This window comes from Pleurodeles waltl, chromosome 4_2 (assembly GCF_031143425.1).
Source record: "Pleurodeles waltl isolate 20211129_DDA chromosome 4_2, aPleWal1.hap1.20221129, whole genome shotgun sequence".
Classification (NCBI taxonomy): Eukaryota; Metazoa; Chordata; class Amphibia; order Caudata; family Salamandridae; genus Pleurodeles; species Pleurodeles waltl.
In genome coordinates, this window is record NC_090443.1 from 769,867,099 (window position 1) to 769,888,215 (window position 21,117).

General features: G+C 45.8%; 1 protein-coding gene across 1 annotated transcript in view; it reads right to left on the reverse strand.

Annotated features, from left to right (window-relative positions):
* The window catches only part of ACADM (acyl-CoA dehydrogenase medium chain), a 258,751-nt gene that overhangs the window by 21,863 nt on the left and 215,771 nt on the right, over window positions 1-21,117 (reverse strand). Inside the window, exon 11 of the mRNA XM_069232418.1 lies at window positions 7,689-7,937. Within this exon, the coding sequence (XP_069088519.1) occupies window positions 7,689-7,937 (249 nt within the window). The remainder of the gene's footprint in view (window positions 1-7,688; window positions 7,938-21,117) is intronic.

Here is a 21,117-nt window from a genome sequence, read left to right on the forward strand (position 1 = left end):
TCCAGCAGGCTGATGTGGAGTCCGGACTCCACCGGAGACCAGAGTCCTCTGATCTCCTCCTCTCCCAGGTGGCCGCCCCATCCCAGGAGTGATGCATCTGTCACTACTGTGAGGTCTGGTTGGGGAAGGGAGAGGAGTCTGCCGTTGAAACAACTGTGGTTCGTAATCCACCACTGCAAGACTTTTGCCTTTCCCTCTGAGATCTGGACCAGGTCAGAGAGATTTTCCTGATACTGCGCACACTGGAACGTCTGATCCCACTGCAGAGCTGGCATATGCCATCTGGCATGTTTATCAGCAGGATGCAGGAGGCCATGAGGCCCAGCGGCATTCTCACTGAAACCCAGGATGGAAGCAGAAACATCGGCATCATTACCTAAATTATCCTGGACTTGCTGCTCAGGAGGATAAGCCAGAAACTGCACTGTGTCCAGAACAGTTCCAACGGAAGAGTTTGAGAGGGAGTTGTGTCTCACTTTGGCACATTTATAGTGAACCCCAGCGAATGCAATTCAGAAGGTCCACCGTTATCTGAAGGTGGGAGTCAAGAGTCTGGGGCGAGGCCACCCTTCAGAAGCCAATCGCTGAGGTAGGGGAAGACTGAAACCCCCTAACCTGCGCAGATGAGCTGCGACCACCGCCATCACCTTGTGGAACACTTGAGGGGGGGCTGGTAAGGCCAAATTGGAGCACGGTGAACTGAAAGTGCTTGTGGCCTACCTTGAACTGCAGGTAATGCCTGAGGGAAGGCAGGATTGGGATGTGAAAATACACATCCTGTAAGTCCAACGCTACCAACCAGTCTTCTTGGACTAGGACAGACAAGACCTGAGCCAACGTGAGCATCTTTAACTTCTTCTTGAGGAAGAGCTTGACGGTCCGTAGGTCTAGAATAAGGCAAAGGCCTTTGTTCTTTTTGGGTACCAGAAAGTAGCGGGAATAACAACCATTGCCTACTTTTGATATTAGGACCCTTTCTATAGCTCCCTTGACCAAGAGAGCTTTAACTTCCTCTTGGAGCAGAGTTAAATAATCATCTGCCAGCCATTCGTAGTTGGCGGTATTGAGGAAGAAAAGGATTGAAAAGGCAGGGCATAGCCTTTCTGAATGATCTGCAGAACCAAAGCGTCTGATGTAATGGACTGCCAGTCGAGGAGATGCTGTTGAAGTCTCCCACCAACTGAGCAAGCATGGTCCTGCAGAATCAAACTAGGAAGGCATGGAGGCTGCAGCTGCCAGGGCCTGGGTGGCGGATGAATTCTGGCTTCCAGATCCTCTTGGGCTGAAGACACCACAACCACGTCCTTGCATAGCTTGGGGAGTTTGCATAGGATGGTGGCTGGCATAGGGCTGGCGTGGTAGTACACCCATTTTGTGGCCACGAAAGAGGCAAAAGGCAGACGGTGGCCAAGAGGGGCTGCCCTGTGGCCCAATGACTTGCCTGTAGCCCTAAAGTCCTTAAAGCGATCCAGCGCCAAGTCTGCCTTCTCAAGTGAGTCCCGTCGAAGGATATGTCCATAAGGTTTGTCCCAACATCCCCCAAAAAGCTGGATGTTCTCACCCAGGCATGATGCCGTAAGGCCATTTTCAACGAAACCGCTCTGCCCAGCGAGTCAGTCATGCACAGGCCACACCCCCAATGATTAACTTTGCTGCATCTCTCCTGTCTTTCACTGCCTGGGAGAGGACGGCTCTGGCATCCTTCGGGACGTGTGGCAGTACTTGGGCAACCGTATCCCATAAGGTATGAGAGAAATGGCCCAGTAAGCATGAGGTGTTCACCGACCTCAATGCCAGGGTGGTGGAAGAAAACTTCTTCCAAAGTTGGTCCAGCCTCCTGGATTCCCTGTCTGGGGGAGCAAAAGGGAATGTGCCCTGGGAAGTTAAGGCTTGACTACCAAGCTATCAGGGGTGGAGTGTTGGCTGAGGAAACTAGGGTCACCCAGTGCAGGGCGACAGCAGCGGGCAATTGTCCTTTTTACAGAAGCCCCTGTACTGGGTTTGGACCAATTTCCCGGCAGGGCATCAGTAAGTGCCTCATTAAAGGGCAAAAGAAGTTCGAAAGTGGAAGCTCCAGGCTGAAGCACTTCAGTCAAGAGGTTAGTCTTGACAGCCACTGAGGGCAGTTCGAGGTCAAGGTCCTCCACTGCCCTGCGCACCACCTTTACATCGGAAACTCCGTCCTCCATAGACAGTGGAGGGAGAGAGCAAGCCAGTATCCGGAGAGATATCCAGTCCACTCACCTCTCCTGGTTCCTCATACCAGTCCATAGATCTCTCTAACTGGTGTTCTAAAGGCTTCAGTGACCCCTCCCAATCTTCTCCCATGCCTGGCTGTTGAAAATAATGCTCAGGCAACAATGTGCCACCTACGGGTGCCGTCGGCGCGGAATCGTTGTTGAGAGACGCCATTCCAGATCATCCAGAAGCAGAATGGGGCTGGCACCACCAGTGGCTGCTGCCGCGACCATCAGCATGTTGACTGGTGCCATAATAGGTCATGTGGGTACGACCGGCACCTGTCGGAGCAGAGGCTCAAGCCGCCAGTGTGAAACCTGTTTGGGCCTCCTCCAACCACACAGGCACTGAAGGTGCTACTGAGGGGTTGGCCTACTCTAATATGCGGTGCATGGCCTCGTAAAAGTCTTACCTAATCGGTGGTCGCTCCAGCTCCCGGAAATGGAGGGAGGTGCAGAGTCGGACCTGGCATTGATTCCGCGGAACCATGCCTGGAACGCTGATGTTCCAAACTCGTCGCATCAGCTGACAGACGAGGTGAAGTCGAAGTTCACTTAGACTTTTTTGTGCCTTTTTCAAGAGTGTCCAGAGGAATTTGAGTGGGAAGAAGAGGACTTGGGGCTCCTGGAGCAGTCCCTCGACCTTCTCCCTGACTGGGACCGTGACCTCCAAGGAGTCGTGCCGGATGGTGTAGACTGCCAGGCCGCAAGCAGCTTTAGGGACCGCTCCCTCAAAACCTTCGGTACCATGGCCAGGCAGTCCGAGCACGACCAAGTTGTGGTTGAGCTCGAGATGCCATAGGCAGACAAAGTAACGATCCATAATCAACATGGCGCTGTGACAGGTGCCACATGGCTTCAATCCTACCTTTCTGGATGTCATCCTTGACACGCTTTCAAAAACACTAGACAAAATGACAAAAAAAGCCTGCCAAAAAGAGACCGCTGGGTAGTGCTCTTACGTATCTGCACTAACTGACATGGAAAGAAAATTACGTCGGCTAGCTTGGGTAGCGCCCATACAGGTGACCGCAACGTCACATCTGGCGCCAACAACGCCATGCGGAACCAAACGGAGCCACCCGACGGCATTCGCAGGAGTATTGAGTGAGCAAAAGTTTCCGGACCCAGTCTGACGCCTAGGGAAATTCAAAGGTAAGGAATCTGCAGCTAGAAGTCTCTATCAGGTACAAAGGTTTGGAGAGATTTTATTAGTTAAATAGCTTACTTTTGAGTCTCCATCTACATGAACTAGAATGTATAGAGAATCTTGTAAACATGGCTTTATATAGTTGCACTATATAGGCAGAGTTGTATAATGTTCTTCCCTGGGTTTTAAATGTTCTATCCTTATTTGGGAACTACCCTTATCTTGGGTAGTAACTGAGTTAGGCTTTCTGCTAATCACTTTTTTAATAAATCACATCCATTTTCTTCTACCTGCAAGGATCGCTAATGATGGTAGGCAGCTCTCTGAAGAACTGCCCTGTGTGCTGACATTTTATCTCACAGAGACATTCTAACCAAAATAGATAATTGCAACGCCACTTGGTAATTATCGCATACACATTGGAAATCATCAGTCGCACCCAAGAATGGTGTTACCACCTATGTATTTTTGTTCAGGGTCTACACAACCATTTGATGCAGTAGCCTCTGATGCAATCAGTAAGAGGGGGGAAATCCGAGATGGGCAACAGAACAAAATGTAATGAAATAAATGACACCAAAATGACAAATACAATAAGGGGAACAATAGATATTAGTTTTTAAATATTAAAAAAAAAAAAAAAAAAAACATCAAAAAGCACAAAGCGCCAAAGGTAGCCAAAGACTGCAGTAGACCAGGACCTAGGTGCGATTTCAGGCCAACAGTGATGTAGCTTGGGTTAGATACACCCAGTAGATTGTCGCAGTTAGGGTCTGGAAGTGGGAAAATCGAAAAAGTTTTAATTTGAAATGGGACTCTTTTTTTTCAAGAAATTTATTCTCTGCATGGTACAAACCTAAAATTCAGTCCAACGTCATGGAACTGCTGGCCAGATACATTTCACGGTTGATCCCTGAAGCAAAAAGGTTTTGAAAAAGTTTCTAAACTTCTTATGGTGCTCAAACAAGCACAGGAGCAAATGTCTAAGGCCCCAGGACATCAGAGCGAACACCTAGGGATTCACAGGGTGTCAGGCAGCAAGGCAACAGCAAAGCCCAGTACAGGTCCAGCTGCCACTGGCCAGCTGGAATTCTTCACAAGAATTTCCTCTTCAGCATTCTAATGTTCACAAACCCACACCGGGGATTAGCCTTATGGTTCTTTGATTTTAAGTGGAAGGGGATCCAACCTACTCAGGTCCTTCTCAGAGGTCAGAGATGCCAAGTGCAGCCAGTTTAGTCTGCCAGGTATCTTTTTGCCAATCCAACCATGCTCTGAGGAAGGTTGAGTGAGGGGTCCAGTTTTGTAGGGTTCACCAGCCTAAGACACTCCTGGTTTCTCCATGAACAATGGAGTAAAGGTTCCCAGGCTCTACTTTTGCAGTGAATCCTTTTTGATTTACTGCAAACAAGCTCAAAATGCCATGTGTCGGGGCATTTTCAAGATGATAAGACTAGAATCGTGCTTGGAGGGCTGGAGATGGGTACTATGATAATCGTCGTGTTCTCCTACATCTAACACTAAAATCCAGACAGAGATCTGGTAAGACAAAAGCAGGTTTCTTCAGCAATCAGACAGACCTATCATTCTGACTGCTCTCTTTAAAGAGTGCAAAACATTTGCATATGCTTCAGACAGACATGACTTGACCTGCAGGATTTAACAAGGGTGTCAACAAGAGGGGCAAAGCCCGGCCCTGCATATTCTACTGGGCTCATAGAAATTGTTTCTGCCCATTCAGGTCTGCCTACTGTGTTGTCCTAGAAGGAATTTGACACCTCATTCAAGGCTTCATACTTGCAGAACAGTGCGGTTACTTTATGAGGGTGAGCCTTTCTCTCTCTCTGTGCTTGTGTGTTTATCTGTTTTAGGAAAATCATTGAAAAAGAAGTCCCAACTGTGGTGTCTTCAATGTACTATTTGTGCTCTCTCAAAGAAGCGACGCACAGGGTGTTTATTTTGTAACTTCCCAAGGTTTCCTGCTGGTGCTCTGTGCATGTTATACATTAATTGAACAAACCATTGTATTGCTGTATTAAAATATCTATTTGTTTCCCTTAGTTATGCATATTTGCACTAGCAAGTAGGTGTTTCTAGAGGTATCTTGTTTACCACAGTATTGACTGGTTTGTTTGCAACATGGCTAATTTAACCTTGTTGTGCCATATCATACTATGAAATGTGTGTGACTTTTGTACCCTGAAACACTATAAAACCTGCTTTATTTTGGAAAAGTCAGTTTTTTCTCGAATTTCTTAAGAAGGCAGACTCCAAGCTAGTCTGACTTTTTACATTTTATCCTTGCCTTTCTAACTGAGCAGACTCGGTTTCAGTCTTTTAACCAATTTGTACTTAGTCTTTCCTTACTTCAGAAACAAGCATTGTTAGCCCTCTTGCAGAATTATAAGTTGATTACTTTGTTTAATACTAATTCTGAATTAACTAATTATTTTGGTTTTGCTTTCTGTAAAGACCCTATTTTTGAATAAACCAATGAGGTTTTAACTGGAAATATTTTTTGTGTAGGTTTGTTCATTAGCCTTGGACTAAATCTTATGAAGATCTACAAAGTCTTACGAAGACTCAGACAGTCCAGTTCCTGAGCATCAACCCTCTTAACAAGAGCGTCTGAATACATGTAGGTAATGTCTTCAATTCCACATTTTTCTATTAGAAGCCCATGAAGGTTTTTAGTTTGGCTTCTGCCATTTTTCCGTCTTTGCATAAAGCATCCAGCTGCATTTTGAGCTGTACACAGTGTCTTGATTTAATATACGAGGAGACAGGAGTTTCCATATTCTACATAGGAGATAGCCAGTATGTCTCCCAGCATGTCATGGTTTCCTGTTGTGATGTAAAGTAAGGGTTTTTTGCGGAGTTTAATTTGAAATATGAGACTCTTACTACTGTTCATATTTGTGAATGAAGGCAGACCGCATTACTCTAAATGACTCCCAAGTTTCTTTCTTTTGATTTGATTAGATGGGTGGGCGAAGGGGAGAGCTCTGCCAATAAACTTCAGTGTGGGGCATGGAGAGTCAGTTTGTAAGTTTCAGGGAAAATTGACCTTTGGCATGAAGGTTTTGACTACTACCATCTGAATTGAAATAAATTAAATTGTAGGGATTACAGTAGAAGGCATTTACAAGTTGGAGAGTGTGTTGGTGTGTTAAGTGAGTTTTGGAAGTAGTTGCCAAACCTGCCATCTCCTTAACAACTACAAACATTTGGTTCTAAGGGCCCAATTTAAGTATTTGAGGAAACAGGCGGGCTAAAATAAAAACAAGAAGGAACTTACCTTCTATCAATTCCATGATAAGATGGCCTTCTGGTAAGAAAACAGAATCATTTAAAGTCTTGTTCACCCAAATATTGCTCATTGTTAAAATGCTTTTGAGCTCTTACTCGAATTCTCATTCCCTACCACAAAACTAAAACTGACTGAGAAAGAATGTCAGTAGGATAGGGGGGATACATATTCCTTTACGTACAGCGATGGGATATGAAGAAAGACTTGTCAGACGGACTGAGCAGTCTGACGGGAAGCATACCGTTCTATTTCACCTCTCACCTTGGTATTTGCAGGGTGCCACGGGGGCTATGGTTTGAGGCATGATTGACACGGACTCTTTGAACCCCTGCTCAAAACTGCCTTATCTCATCCAAAGCACAGGACTCAAAACCCACACTTTTAATAGTTTGCAGATGATCCTGTGCCACCAACTTTGAATGCTGTACCAATTTATCCCATCCATTTGGAGAAGGGGTACAGAAGTAGGCTTCATCCATGTCTTCAAGACGTTGCATAATGTCTGCTCATATCATTTTAACTGTTGGGCTAGTGTCATTGCAGTGTTTTGTAGCAAATACTAAAGATTCATTGTCCTTAAGAGCAAGTGGGAAATGTAAACATTTTTCACCAAAAATAACGAACCCCTCAACACAAATCTCAACAAATCACTCAATAAGAGCAAATACAACTGTTCTTTTAGTAACTACAGCACTCATGCACACAATTACCACAGAGATAAAGGTCATACACATTGTAATGGGTCCCGCTCTCAAACACACACCATACATTGCACACAAGAAGGCCAGGTCACATGCAAGTGACCTGGCAATGGGAAATCATATCAAACCCTGAACTAGACCACCAAACACCACAAATTATGCTTTCACCTACAGTAAATGACCTCCAAGTGGAGGACTCCGACAAACCAATCCAAAGGACAATATCAACAATTAACAGACTGTACCCTATTCGGCAACTAGTTAACAGAATAATTGCACATTTTGTTTACCTGGTAAATTTTGGCATCCCTCATCAGCTTCTCTACTGGATATTCACTGTTAAATCCATTGCCACCAAAAATCTGAACAGCGTCAGCCGCATTCTGATTTGCAATGTCTCCAGCGTATGCCTTAGCAATAGATGCATAATATGTATTCCGTCGTCCAACATCAATCTCCCAAGCTGACCGCTGATAAGCCATTCTAGCAATTTCTACTTTCATCGCCATTTCTGCCAGCATAAAGGACACTACTTGATGCTGTAATACAAATCAACATAGATTTTGTATTATTGTACAATTCAAAATCGTTTCTTCACAAACATCTGTTAACATAATGAATTTTGGCTTAAAGAACTGCAATAACATGCGCTAATCAAGTGGCTCATAAACAGACGGCATATCAACAATGTCGGATGCATAATTTAGAATATTCCACCAGTCAGGATGGAGGGGGGAGTGAGGTGTCGTTCATAGCCCTTGTTATATTCATGGCAGCAGTTCTAGATTCAGTTCTTTGTGGCCAACTTCAAAGCACAAACCGATGCATAAGTCAAGATGGATCTGTAGGTTAACGCTCACCTCTGACATCTACAAGCCAGATGCCAGAATCCCAGATAAGTCAACTCAACATTACATCCTTGATGGGAGGGTAAATAGTGTGCCAATAAATTGCAACTAGTTACTTAGAGCATTTTGAAATTGTACAAGTGTGGTGTAGGAAAAGTTGGATATTTTTGCTAACGTCTTAACTGGTAGAGACAATATCTAGTGGCAGATTCCTGACCTTAGAATTTCCCCCAGCCGTTAGTTTGGATCCAGAGAGGTTTCTCAAGCAGTGCCCCTGTACGCAGTTTGGTGGCGTTGATCATCTCCGTGTAAGTCACTAGTGGCGTCCCCACCGGAAAGGCTGTTGTGGGTCCTGTATAGGTGTCACATCACAGCACGCGGACGTCAGTTTCTTTTCACAACTTTCCACAGCAGAAGCACAGAGCCATGAAGAACACCGACCAGTGGTGCGTCAAACTAAGGCCCTGAAAGCTGAGTCCCCGTCCCTAGAAATCAGTTTGCAGAGCAGGGAGGATTGTTTGGTTGGTAAGGGATCTGCAGCTAGGTATTGTCTCTACTAGATAAGGCGCAACCAAAAGGTAAGTAACTTGTCAATCTGATAGAGACATCTACGTACAGATCCCTTATCTTAGAATAGATACCCAAGCAATACCATCCCAGGGGATTTGAGAACCAAGCTCATAGTACGAAGTCCCACAGGACTGAGCAGGTAAACTACCCATCCCTCCGGACCAGACTGTCCAAGCAGTAATGTTTGCTGAATGTGTGCAAAGATGCCCATGTTGCTGCCTGATAGATGTCAAGGACTGGAGTTCTGTCTCTCTGGTAGACTAAACATGCAAACCTTCAGGGGGTTGCTTCTTAGCCAGTGCACAGCATATTTTAATGCAAAGAATGACCATCTGGAGATGGTTCTCTTCTGCACTGCCTGATTCTTCTTTGCACTCACTCACATAACCAACAGAGTTGATCATTCACCCAGAACTCTTTGGTACGATCAAGGTAGAACGTCAATGCTCTTTAAGGCTCCAGACAGTGGAGTCTCCTCTTCCTTAGAAGGATGTGGGTGTGTGTAAGAAGTAGGCAAGGTGATGGATTGGCCTACATGAAAGGGTGTTACCATTTTTGGCAACAAGAAAGCCCTAGTGCCAAGCACTACTTGGTCAGGAAGGATGGAAAGGTAGGACGGCTTAGATGACCAGGCCGCAGCTCACTCACCCTGCGGGCAGATGTAATGGCCACAAGGAAGGCTGTTTTTAAAGCTAGAAGCCTGAGGGGACAATTGTGAAGAGGCTTAAAAGGAGCACACATTAGGAATGTCAGAACCAAACTCAAATTCCATTGGGGCATAATGACTGGGAATGAAGGAAACATATGGGTTAGGCCCATAGAACCTATTAACAATAGGAGACCTAAAAAACAGAAGGTTGATCAGATAACCTGAAAAATGCAGATATAGCAGATAGGTAACCTTTGAGAGTGCCTAGAGCAGAGGACTGCTTGGTCAGAGACAGGAACTCAGAAAAAGGGGCAGACACTGGTCTGTGCACCATGCCAAAAATGTCTTCCAATGACTAGTATATACCGTTTTGGTGGAGGGATGTCTGGTTGCAAAGATAACATTACAGACTTTGGGCAGAAGGTCAAAAGCTAACAACTACTGCCGCTCAACCACCATGTAAGAAGGTGAAGCCTGGACAGGCTTGGGTGGAGAACCCTCCCCTGCTGATGAGACAGAAGATTCTCCTGAAGGGGCAGTCTGATCAGAGGATCAACGGCCATGATCAATAGCTCAGGATACCAGACTCTTTGTGCCCAGTCCGGAGCCACAAGGATCACTTGGGCCCAGTAGTTCTTGAGAACTCTGGGCAGAGGTGGTGTAGGCAGAAAGGCGTACAGGAGGCCAGAGTTCCACATGAGATGAAAAGCGTTGCAAAACGAGTGCCGCCTTGGAAACTCCAACTCGCATTATTGTGGACTTTGCACGTTCTCTGCGGAAGTGAACAGATCTTACCAACGCTCTCCCCACTGCTGAAAAAGACCTTATGCCACCTCTGAATGGGGATGCCATTCATGATCGACTAAGCATTGTTGATTTGGGTTTGTCCGCTTTGATTTTCAGGGAGCTCGCCAGTTGCTTAACCATCAGGGAAATGCCCTGATGTTCCAGCCATGTCCAGAGGTACGGAGCCTCTTGAGAAAGTGTCCACGACCCCACTCCGCCCTGCTTGTTGCACTACCACATGGCAGAGGGGTAGTCCTCTTGAGAGAAGGAAGAAATGCTTTCATTGCTAGTTTGATCGCCTGGAGCTCCAACAGGTTGATGTAGAGTCCAGACACCTCTGATCTCTGCCTCTCCCAAGTGGCCGCCCCATCCAACGAGTGACTGGCACTACTGTGAGGTCTGGTTGGGGAAGGGAGAGGAGTCTGCCTTTGAAACAACTGTGGATCGTAATCCACCACGGCAAGACTTTTGCAGTTTCCAGCAAGATCTGTATCATGTCAGAGATTTCCCTGATTCTGTGCGCACTGGAACTTTAGGTCCCACTGCAGAGCTTGCATATGCCATGTGGCATGTGTCACCAACAGGAGGCTATGAGGCACAACAGCCTCAGAGTCATTCTCACTGAAATCCAGGATAGAGGCTGAAATATCAGTATCATTGCCTGAATATCTTGGACTTGCTGTTTGGGAGGATACACCCAAAACTGCACTGTGTCCAGAACAGCTCTGATGAAAGGGAGCGTCTGAGAGGTAATCAGGTGGGACTGTGGCACACTTAGAGTGAACCCCAGCAAAAGCAGGCAGTGTACTGTAGTCTGGGGGTAGGAGGCGACAGCCTGGGTCGAGCCCGCCTTGAACAGGTAGGCGTTGAGATAAGCTTGGAGTGAAACCCCTGATATGCGCAGATGAGCTGCTACCACTGCCACCACCTTGGATAATGCCTTATGAGTTTTGGTAAGGCCAAAGGGGAGCACAGTGTAAACCACAATTAACATCTGTGGGCAGGCAGTACGGGTATATTTAAATAAGCATCCTGCAAGTCCAATGCTATCAATCAGTCTCCTGGATACCAGGCAGATGGAACCTGAGCCAGAGTGAGCATTTTGAATTTCTTCCTGAGGAAGAGATTAAGGGACTGAAGGTCTAGGATAGGGTGGAGGCCCTTGTCCTTTTTGGGTACCAGAAAGTAGCAGGAATAGCAACCACAGCCTACTTCTGGGCACAGGGACCCTCTCTATGGCTCCCTTGGGCAAGAGATCTGTAACTTCCTCGCAGAGAGGTGCCAAGTGATCCTCCATCATTCAATCGTAGGACGGTGGCATGGATGGAGGGGTAATCTCACAGGGGAAGGAGTAGCCCATTTGGTCTATATGCAAAACCCACCTGTCCGACACGATGGACTTCCAGTGGAGCAGGTGCTGGAGGATCTTGCCTCCGACTGGTCCTTGGTGGAAAAATGAACTAGGAAGGTTTGTTGGCAGCTGCAGAGGGGGTGGCGGACTGGCCAGACTGCTAGCTCCCTGATCCACGATGGTGGATCCCATGTCCCCAGCCATGCAGAGGCTGGGCAGCATGCGTAGCACGGTGGCTGTAGGGAAAAAGACTTGGCTGGGTGCCCCTTCTGCAGCAATGAAAGGGGCGAAAGGAGACTGATGGGACGAGGGGTCACCGCGAGGTCCAAGGACCTGTCCGTAGCATGAGAATCCTTGAATCGTTTGAGCACCACTCCGAGGAGACGGCTACCATCTAAGGGCATGTCCATAAGGTTAGCTTGGACATCCCCTGAAAAGTCAGACATTCTCAACCTGTTACAATTACCACGGCAGCGTTATCATGCGCTGCGCGTGTCCGGATCGTTCGGAGCTTACTGTCCCTGACTGCGGGACATGTATTTACACAGACGTTGGTCTATTTTAGACCTCCATGTGAATTGGTGCCTGTACTATGGATATATTTCTTATAAGATTTCTTCTATTTTGGAAACTTTTCTATTTCCACTAACATTACGGACGAATATGTTGGATTTCCCCTCATTTCGGCTATAGGACCACGTTTTGAGATCCAACAGAAGCATCTTCCATACAGTTACTTCTCTTAAACTTCAGCCTTTGAGCCTTGAAAAAGTCCGAGAGGACGAAACACGTGTTGGCTGGTTTCTGTTTTCTCTTGTACCCATTTTTTTTGTTTTTTTGTTACATGGACAAAAATACCTATTGATTATTATTTCGTCTCTGACCCTATAGAGGATTAAAACATCTTCTGAAACTTTTCTTTCATGGACTGATTACTTTTGTTTTGAGGAGTGCCCTGGTTTTGCTCTTTTCTTTGCATTCTCAACCAGGTGTGGTGCCTCAAGGTCATTGTTGAAGCAACCGCTCTGCCCAGTGAGTTGGTTGTGTCCAGTCCACATGAATCGTGAACTCTGCAGGGTCTCTTCCATCAGCAACTGATTGAGAAAGTGCAGCCCGGGCCTCCTTCCAGACAACAATGCCTGGCTGGTGGAAGAACACCGCTGCTTCCCAAGTGTGTCCAGCCTTTTAAGATTCCCTATCCAGGGGTGCAGAAGGGAACAAGCACTTGGAAGTGGAGGCTTGGATAAACAAGTTCTCAGGGGTGGGGTGTTGCATCAGGAAACCTGGGTCACCTGGTGCAGGGCAATGATGGCAGCCAATAGCCCTCTTCACAGGAGCCCCTCTGCTAAGTTTGGACCAGGTACTCAGGACACCGTAAGGGCTTCATTAAAGGAAAGCAGGGGTTCTGAGGATGAAGCTCCTGGATGAAGCAAGCTCTGTCTGGAAGTTAGTCCCAACTGCCACCTAAGGCCGAGACCTGTGGCTCTCTCTGCATCACCAGTGAATAAGAACCACCATCCTCAATAGACACAGCAGGGGGAGAGAGTGCCAGTATCTGGGGAGGTATCCATTCCAATGGCTTCACCCAGGTCCATACACCAGTCCACAGCATCTTGTAAGATGGTATTCTAAAGAGTCCAGTGATCCCTCCCCTTCATCACTGTAACCTAGCCCATAGTACTAGGGCTCAGGATCCGACCTAGGGGGCAAAGCCTCAGCCAGCGCCGTATGACACCCATCCAGCTGTGTCAGAGTTGGCAATTAGGATGGGGCTATGCCAACTGGGGCACGGGTGGTGCCGGAAGCACTGATGTCAGAATCGGCACCAGGGAAGGTCGAAGTGGTACGATCAGCAATTTGTATCTGAATGGATCCCTGGTTGCCCCTCGGAGCAGAGGCCAAAGCTGCTGACGTGGAACGTGAAGGGACCCCTTCTGACTACCCTGGGTTTGAATGCCCGCCAGCAGAGTCGGACTGCCCAAAAATTAGGTGCATGGCCTCATAAAGCTCATTAAGCTGGGAAGGGGTTGCTCCAGCTCCAGCAAACTCAGGGAAGCCCAGACGCATGCTCAGCAGATAGAGGCCTCGATTGATGACATTCCCTTGTCTCGTCAGCCGACGGATGAGCTGAAGTTGAAGAAAGTTTGGCTTCTTTGACTTCTTATGCCTTGACTTACACCTGAACATCCTGAGGACTTGGAGTGGGATGAAGAAGATGGAGGGCTCCTCGACAGATCCCAAAACCTTCCTCTCAACAGAGATTGTGACTTGCGCCGGGCTGCTATCTGCTTTAGGGACCGCTCCCTCAAAGCTTTCAGATTCATGGCCTGGCACTTGGAGCACGACTTCGGGTTGTGGTTCTGCTCCAGACACCAAAGACACAAGAGGTGCGGATTCGTCATGGACATCGCACAAGGGCAGGATCCGCTGGGCTCGAACCTAGTTTTAGATGCAAAGATATCCCTCGAAGCACCAGGAGTAGAAACAGTCAAAAAGCTTTGGCAAAGTCAAAAGAAACTGTCACAAAGTGACTGAGGGGTAGCTTTCTTCAGATCAGTGCTGGATGGCGATGAAAGAAAAGATCCTTGCTCTTTGTAAAAATGCTTTCTGTGCCACTTTAAGGGTTAGCTTTACCAGCTGTATGCTTTAGGTATGCACTATCTGTGGATCAAGATGGGTAAGGATCTCCCTGCACTAGATGCAACCCGTGGACATGTTTAAAGTTTACACTGTTGGTTTGTTGCAGTTATGGATCTCAGATTCTCCACAGACCCAATGATTGTCTTTCGTATGTTTTTATCAGACGGACAGTCATTCATGATGGTGAAGGCCAAAGTCCGTGTTTTGGTGGCCTGCTAGATCTTTTCAACAATACCTTTCCATAGGCTATTGACCAGAGTCTACATGTTCTTTTCACAACACTGAAACATGCATGCTTTTTGTTCGGCAAAACCTTTGTTCCTGAAATTGGAAGCCAGTTTTCAATTCACCAGACTATCTACCAAGATCACTGGGAAAGCTACTCACGTTCTTATGGTTTCAATGGACCTAGATATTCACCTTTGACTATCTCCCTGCAATCGTAACTCCTCCCAATGCTGGTAATGTCACAGAAAACATCAAATAACACCGATGGAATAAATATAGATATATATTTATTAACTGATAGGATTACTAAGGGCATTCGGCACCTCTACACCACATAGTCCATTATGCTCTGCCCAGAACCTTCAGGGCATGCAGAAGGACTTGACCCGGCCCTGTTTTGATTGGGAAGTGTTACTGACCGTAGAAGCCAGTTCGGTAAAGATCAGCCAGCTCAGGGACTGGTTTGTAACCTAATTCTATACTGAACCTCCTACACTAAGGATACCGCAGTCGAGGTATAAAACTAATGGGATAGGTCGAGGTGGCAAACTCTCAGTTGAACTACTTCAGTTTTCCTGAACTTTCAAGTAGTCCAAGGTTCCTGATGGCTGGATTGGCTACTGCAATGAACACACATTTGTTGCGTTCACCCTTTTCTAGAAGATCCACCAATCTCAGGCTGGGAATACAATTATGGGAGTGGAGGTCAAGTACAACATGGACTCGATCCCAGAAAGAATGAGGCTGCACACAAAGAAGGGCCCGTCCTCTCTTCCAAATTCAACACAAAGTGGAATCTGGCTGAAAAGAATGATCACACATCATCGAGTCCTCTAGTTTAGTTCGGAAATAGCTTACTCTTTGTTAACGTTAGTAACACATTAATGGTGCTAAATATTCAGAATATCGTTTAGTTACTTGAAGAAGAGCCTGTAGCCGTTAGGGGAATTTAGAAGAAAAAAAATCCACACGATTCCATTCCATGCTACCGCTTTTACTAGCGCAAAACATGAGCTACCACATTGGGAAAACCTCATCACTGATCACTTTCTCTTACTCCACATTTTCCTCCAACAGATTTCCACATCAAGCCACTAGTGAATAAGCAAGTGAGTATCTGTTAAATCTGCAAACATGCATAATCCAAAAAAACAAATAAAAAAAGAAGTGAAATTATAATCTGTCATTGATTGATTGTCCATCTTGTGTGATCTTGCAGCAATTACCATACTTGGTGCACAAGGATCATTAGTTTCAGGACTCTGACACACTTTCTTTCCAGAGCACAATATAACCTGATACTATGTAGGACGGCATATTTTGTAATACATTATTTGTGTAGCAGCGCCACCTCATGTCACTAATAAGGGTGTACATCTTGTTTGTGGTTGTAATATGTAATGGCATCAAAGAGCCGGTACCTCCCATGAGTGTTCCAGACCGCGCTCACATGAAAAAAACAATATACACAAGCATTAGCAATGCCAATAGGGCTGGCTTCAAAGCAGTATTGTATGCTAATGTGAAACATTACGAGAAAAAAACATGGGAATAGATATGTATTTCTGTACAAGCAAAGAACTGTAGAATATTGAAGGGGCTTAAGAGGTCAAGTAAATTGCATTGAAAACACACACCTTAAAATACTTGTATGTTAATGACTGTCCTCCTTCCATCTATGCTGCTGCCACAGAAAAACAAATTATCTCGGTATGTAAGACACTTTAATAGCAATCCAGTGTAATGCATGTGTCCCTGGAAGTTCACCTTTAGGCAGGTGCATAAATAAACAAAATTATCACAGCTGCGTGGAAAGCATGCACATGTTTTGTGGAAGCACACACTATCCACCTAATCGAAACATGCACTCCTGGCTCTTAAAGTATGGGTGGAACCAAAGTCCCTCATAGTGATGGTCACACAAATGTCTGGTGACAGCTGCACCGTCAAGCCAGACCATAAATGTGTGAAAGTCATTCTTTTAGCATGTTCACCTCAATGTTTTCTGATACTGGTGGTCACCGACACTAACTGTGCCCTGGGCTCTGCTAAATAGGCCCATGGCCAGTGCTCTGAATAAAAGATATAAGGTAAAGTGTCACACTTAAAATTGGCAATGTGACTTCTGTAAGTCCCTAGTAGAGAATTGGGTACGGGGGGTTTAAACTACCTATAAGTCCCTAGTTTTTAACAGAGCAGGGAAGTTTAGAGTCCCAGTAGATTTCCTGTGCTGGAGTGTGCACTGCTGTGTTGCCTGCTCTCATTTTAGAAGGCAGCCCTTCCTTGCAGACTGTGGAATTTAAGATACTTCCAAAGCGATTATCTAACTTATTTTTACATACAAGTCATCCCAAGGTCTCCCCTAGATGCCCCAGGGGTGGGGTGCCATGTAACTATAAGCAGGGACAATATAAAATATGTTTTATATGCCCTGGAGAGGGAAACCTGCACCTTTCATTTTTTCTCATTGTAGATAGGCAAACATGTGAATATATTCCATAAGCCTAAATATGGCTAGGAGGGATTTAAATGTGTCATGAAAGGACTCAAATGAAGAGTAATAATACATCCCACAACTTGCCATTGTTGAATTTAACATAACTGGTACAGGAAATAGGTTATAGGACTTTCTTTTCTGTAAGCCGAATTCCAGCCTCCTAGGAGTCTCTCCCGATTGGTCAGCCCTAACAGGATTAGCCAGGCTGCTTTGACGAGGTGGCAAGTGGCCTGCACTGAGAAGAGGTTATATGTTGGGGGAGGTTGGCAGATGCTGAGGCCAGGCCAGGAAAGGGGCTGGGTAAATCAAAATGGGCTTCAAAAGGAAGCAGGACAGAAAGGAATGGCAGCCAGGCTGCCCTCTCACTCTATACCCCACAGATAAATAGTAGGCCCAGGAAACAAATTTGCAGATGTCTAGAGGGGGATCGGTAATGGAAATGAGCCACGCCATAGAGTTGGTTTAACCAGGTCTTGCTCCTCTGGAGAAAAATTGTCCATCTTGGAATGTTATATAGTGCAGTGCTTTATGGGACAAGAAGATGCCACACTTTAGAGGAAGTTGTCACGCTTTTGGGTGGCACCCTGCAGCGCACTGGACTGAGTGCCCCATGCCTGTCACCCAAGATAATTGAATAAAAGTGACTGATCTGCGTTGCACCTTAAATCTGCTGCCTGAAACCGAAAGAAGACGACGGACTGCCCTGCTGGAACCCTAGTCTGCCACTCAGAAGACTGCACACTGAAGTACTGCTCCTGATGCACACTGGAACACCAGCCCAAAGGAATTTGCCTTGCTTCAAAAAAGGACTCAGGAGTGGACTTTATGAAAGCAAAAGGTTAACAGAGCTTGTCTGCACCAACTTTATCACAAACGTTCCCAGCCTGGAGTTCGTCCAGTGGGCTTTTGGTAATTTGTCCAGATGCATTGTGGGAACTAAAGTCCCCAACTTCCAAGGAACATTTCACAATTCTTAGACACTTGGATGTTGGAAAATTGGGACCCAAAGGAGAACTTCTGGATGGGGAGCAAGAAGTTTGGAGCAACTTTTGCAAAAAGCTCCATAAGTGGAACGACTCACCGTCATGAGTGAAGCAGACTACATCCGCGACCAGGCCAGGATTTCAGGTTTGTCCTGGTGAAAGCTCCAAACTTCCAGGATTTGACCCAGGCCTCGTGAGAAGCAATGCAACAACGTTTCATCGATATAAGCTTGCCGAGGACTGCATGATGTTGAGAGAAAAGCTCCAGAAAATGTTCTGCTCCAGAAATGTTTTTAAGTGCAAAGGTCAAATTTTGACCAAGTCATCCTGCTCAGTGTAACCAAACAGGGCTCAATCGCGGTCGGCTTCAAACTTCGACTTCGTCCTGGTCAAGCGTCACCAGATGTCCCCGGTTGGTGCGATTGATTATTAAGCACTAGAAAGCATATATATTTTTTTTAATCTTTAAAAATTAGTAACTCCAGTTCCCTATATTGGATTTTTGTCATTTTGAAAATGAAAATATTTACTATTTTTATAAATTGGTGTGTGATTTTTTTGTGTGTGGGGTCTTACATATTTACTGTATTGGTGTATTTAAATGCTCTACATACCTATTTCCTACGTTAAGCCTGCTTGCTTATTCTCAAGCTACCAAGGGTCAAGCCATGGGCTGATGCTTTGAGACCTTGACTGAGCCCAACACTGTCTGGGGACATTATTGCTAGTGGTAGGTGTTAGATCCGACAGCCTTAGGGTGGTCATCCCCAAACATTTTGCCTCCCTCTACTTTTCTGAAACGTTTTTTGCTGGTTTTAGGACTCGGCACACTTTACCACTGCTAACCAGTTACGAAGTGCATATGCTCTCTCCCTTAAACATGGTTACATTAGTTCATCCGCAATTGGCACATTTGATTTACTTCTAGGTCACCTTGTAAAGTGCACTACATGTGCCCAGGGCCTGTAAATTAAATGCTAATGGTGGGCCTGCAGCACTGATTGTGCCACCCGCATTAGTAGCCCCTTAACCAGGTCTCTGGCCAACCACTGCAAGTTCGGTGTGTGCAGTTTCACTGCCACTTCGACCTGGCATTTAACAGTTACTTACCAAGCCTTAAACTCCCCTTTTCCTACATGCAAGTCACCCCTAAGGTAGGCCCTAGGTAACCAATAGGACAGGGTGCTATGTAGGTAAAAAACAGGACATGTACAGGTGTCATATGCCCTGGTAGTGAAAAACTCCAAAATCAGTTTTCCACTACTATGAGGCCGGCTACTTTCATAGACTAGCATTAGGACTGCACTCAGACTGAGTGGTAGATTCTGATCTGAAAGGGGTAACCCCTGCTTATTGGTGAGGTTGGATTTAATATTACTATTTTAGAAATGCTGCTTTTAGAAAGTGAGCCTTTCTCTGCACTTAAAACCATCTGTGCTTACAGCCTGTCTCCAAACAACATCTGGTCTGGGCAGGTTGACAGCTCCATTGTGCATTTCACACAGACAACCACAAACACAGGACACTCTGCATTGATCTGCATATTGAATGGGTCTTCCTGGGCTGGAAGGGTGAAGTGAACTCTCTTACACTTTAAAGGCCAGTGGCCTGTCCTCACACAATTGAATGATAAATCCCCACTGGGACCCTGGCAGACAGGATGGAACTGAAAGGAGACCCTGTGCACTTCAAAACCACTCTTTGAAGTCTCCCCCACTCCAACTGAAGTTTTGGAGTTTATAAACTGAGTCTCTGACCCCACCAACTCAGACACTTCTGGTTCTACACCAGCATCCTGCCGAGAGGAACTGCCTGTCTGCCCAAAGGACTCATCTGGACTGCTTTGCTGAGAAGGACTGCTGCCCTGCTGTTGCCCTGCTGGACTCGGGCTTTGCTAGAAGTACTCTGCCTTCCCCAAAAGTGCTCTCCAAGGGCTTGGATTGAGCTTGCCGCCTCTTTCTGAAGTCTCAGGCCCAACAAAGACTTCACCTCTGCAAGAAATTACTACTACATCTAAATATCATTGCTCCACTTGCTGAATTTGACACAAAGCATGCATTGCGACTGAGAAATCGATACAGCCCTGACTTCCTGACTGGGAATTTGACGCAGCACCTACTTTGCGATGGAAAATTTGATGCATCGCCTACCGGATCACCGCAGCACCTGTGCCTTCTTCCAGCGTGTCAAGGATTTTCAACGCATCTTCCCTGGGTGGCAAAATATCTCTGCATTGCAATGAGAAACCAAGACTGCGCAACAAAAAACGACGCAAACCCTTGCAGCGTGTAAAGAAACAACGCATCGTCTGTGCCTTGTCGGAAAATCAGATGCCATACTTTTTTGCCCCACGGACCTCCTCCTCTGCAGTCTCCTCGTGTTATTTTTTAGGCATACCAGGTACTGGGTGTAACAAAGAAAACTGCTTATTTCTAAGGATTAAGACTTTTTTAAACCTATTAAAAGTGATATTTCAGCTTTTGCTGATTCGATCTTTGTCGTTTTGACCTTATTTTATTCAGATAAATATTTATTTTTCTAAATCTGTGTGGTGTATTTTTGTGGTGTTTTCACTGTGTTACTGTATGATTAATTGCACAAATACTTTACACACTGCCTTCTAAATTAAGCCTGACTGCTCAGTGCCAAACTGTAGGAAAGTACCATCTTGCCTGGCATGTTACCCCCATTTTTCACTGTATATATGTTGTTTTAGTTGTATGTGTCACTGGGACCCTGTTCACCAGGGCCCCAGTGCTCATAAGTGTGCCTGAATGGGTTACCTGTGTAGTGACTAACTGTCTCACTGAGGCTCTGCTAATCAGAACCTCAGTGGTTATGCTCTCTCATTTCTTTCAAATTGGCACTAACAAGCTAGTGACCAATTTTACCAATTTACATTGGCTTACTGGAACACCCTTATAATTCCCTAGTATATGGTACTGAGGTACCCAGGGTATTGGGGTTCCAGGAGATCCCTATGGGCTGCAGCATTTCTTTTGCCACCCATAGTGAGCTCTGACAATTCTTACACAGGCCTGCCACTGCAGCCTGAGTGAAATAACGTCCACGTTATTTCACAGCCATTTTACACAGCACTTAAGTAACTTATAAGTCACCTATATGTCTAACCTTTACCTGGTAAAGGTTAGGTGCAAAGTTACTTA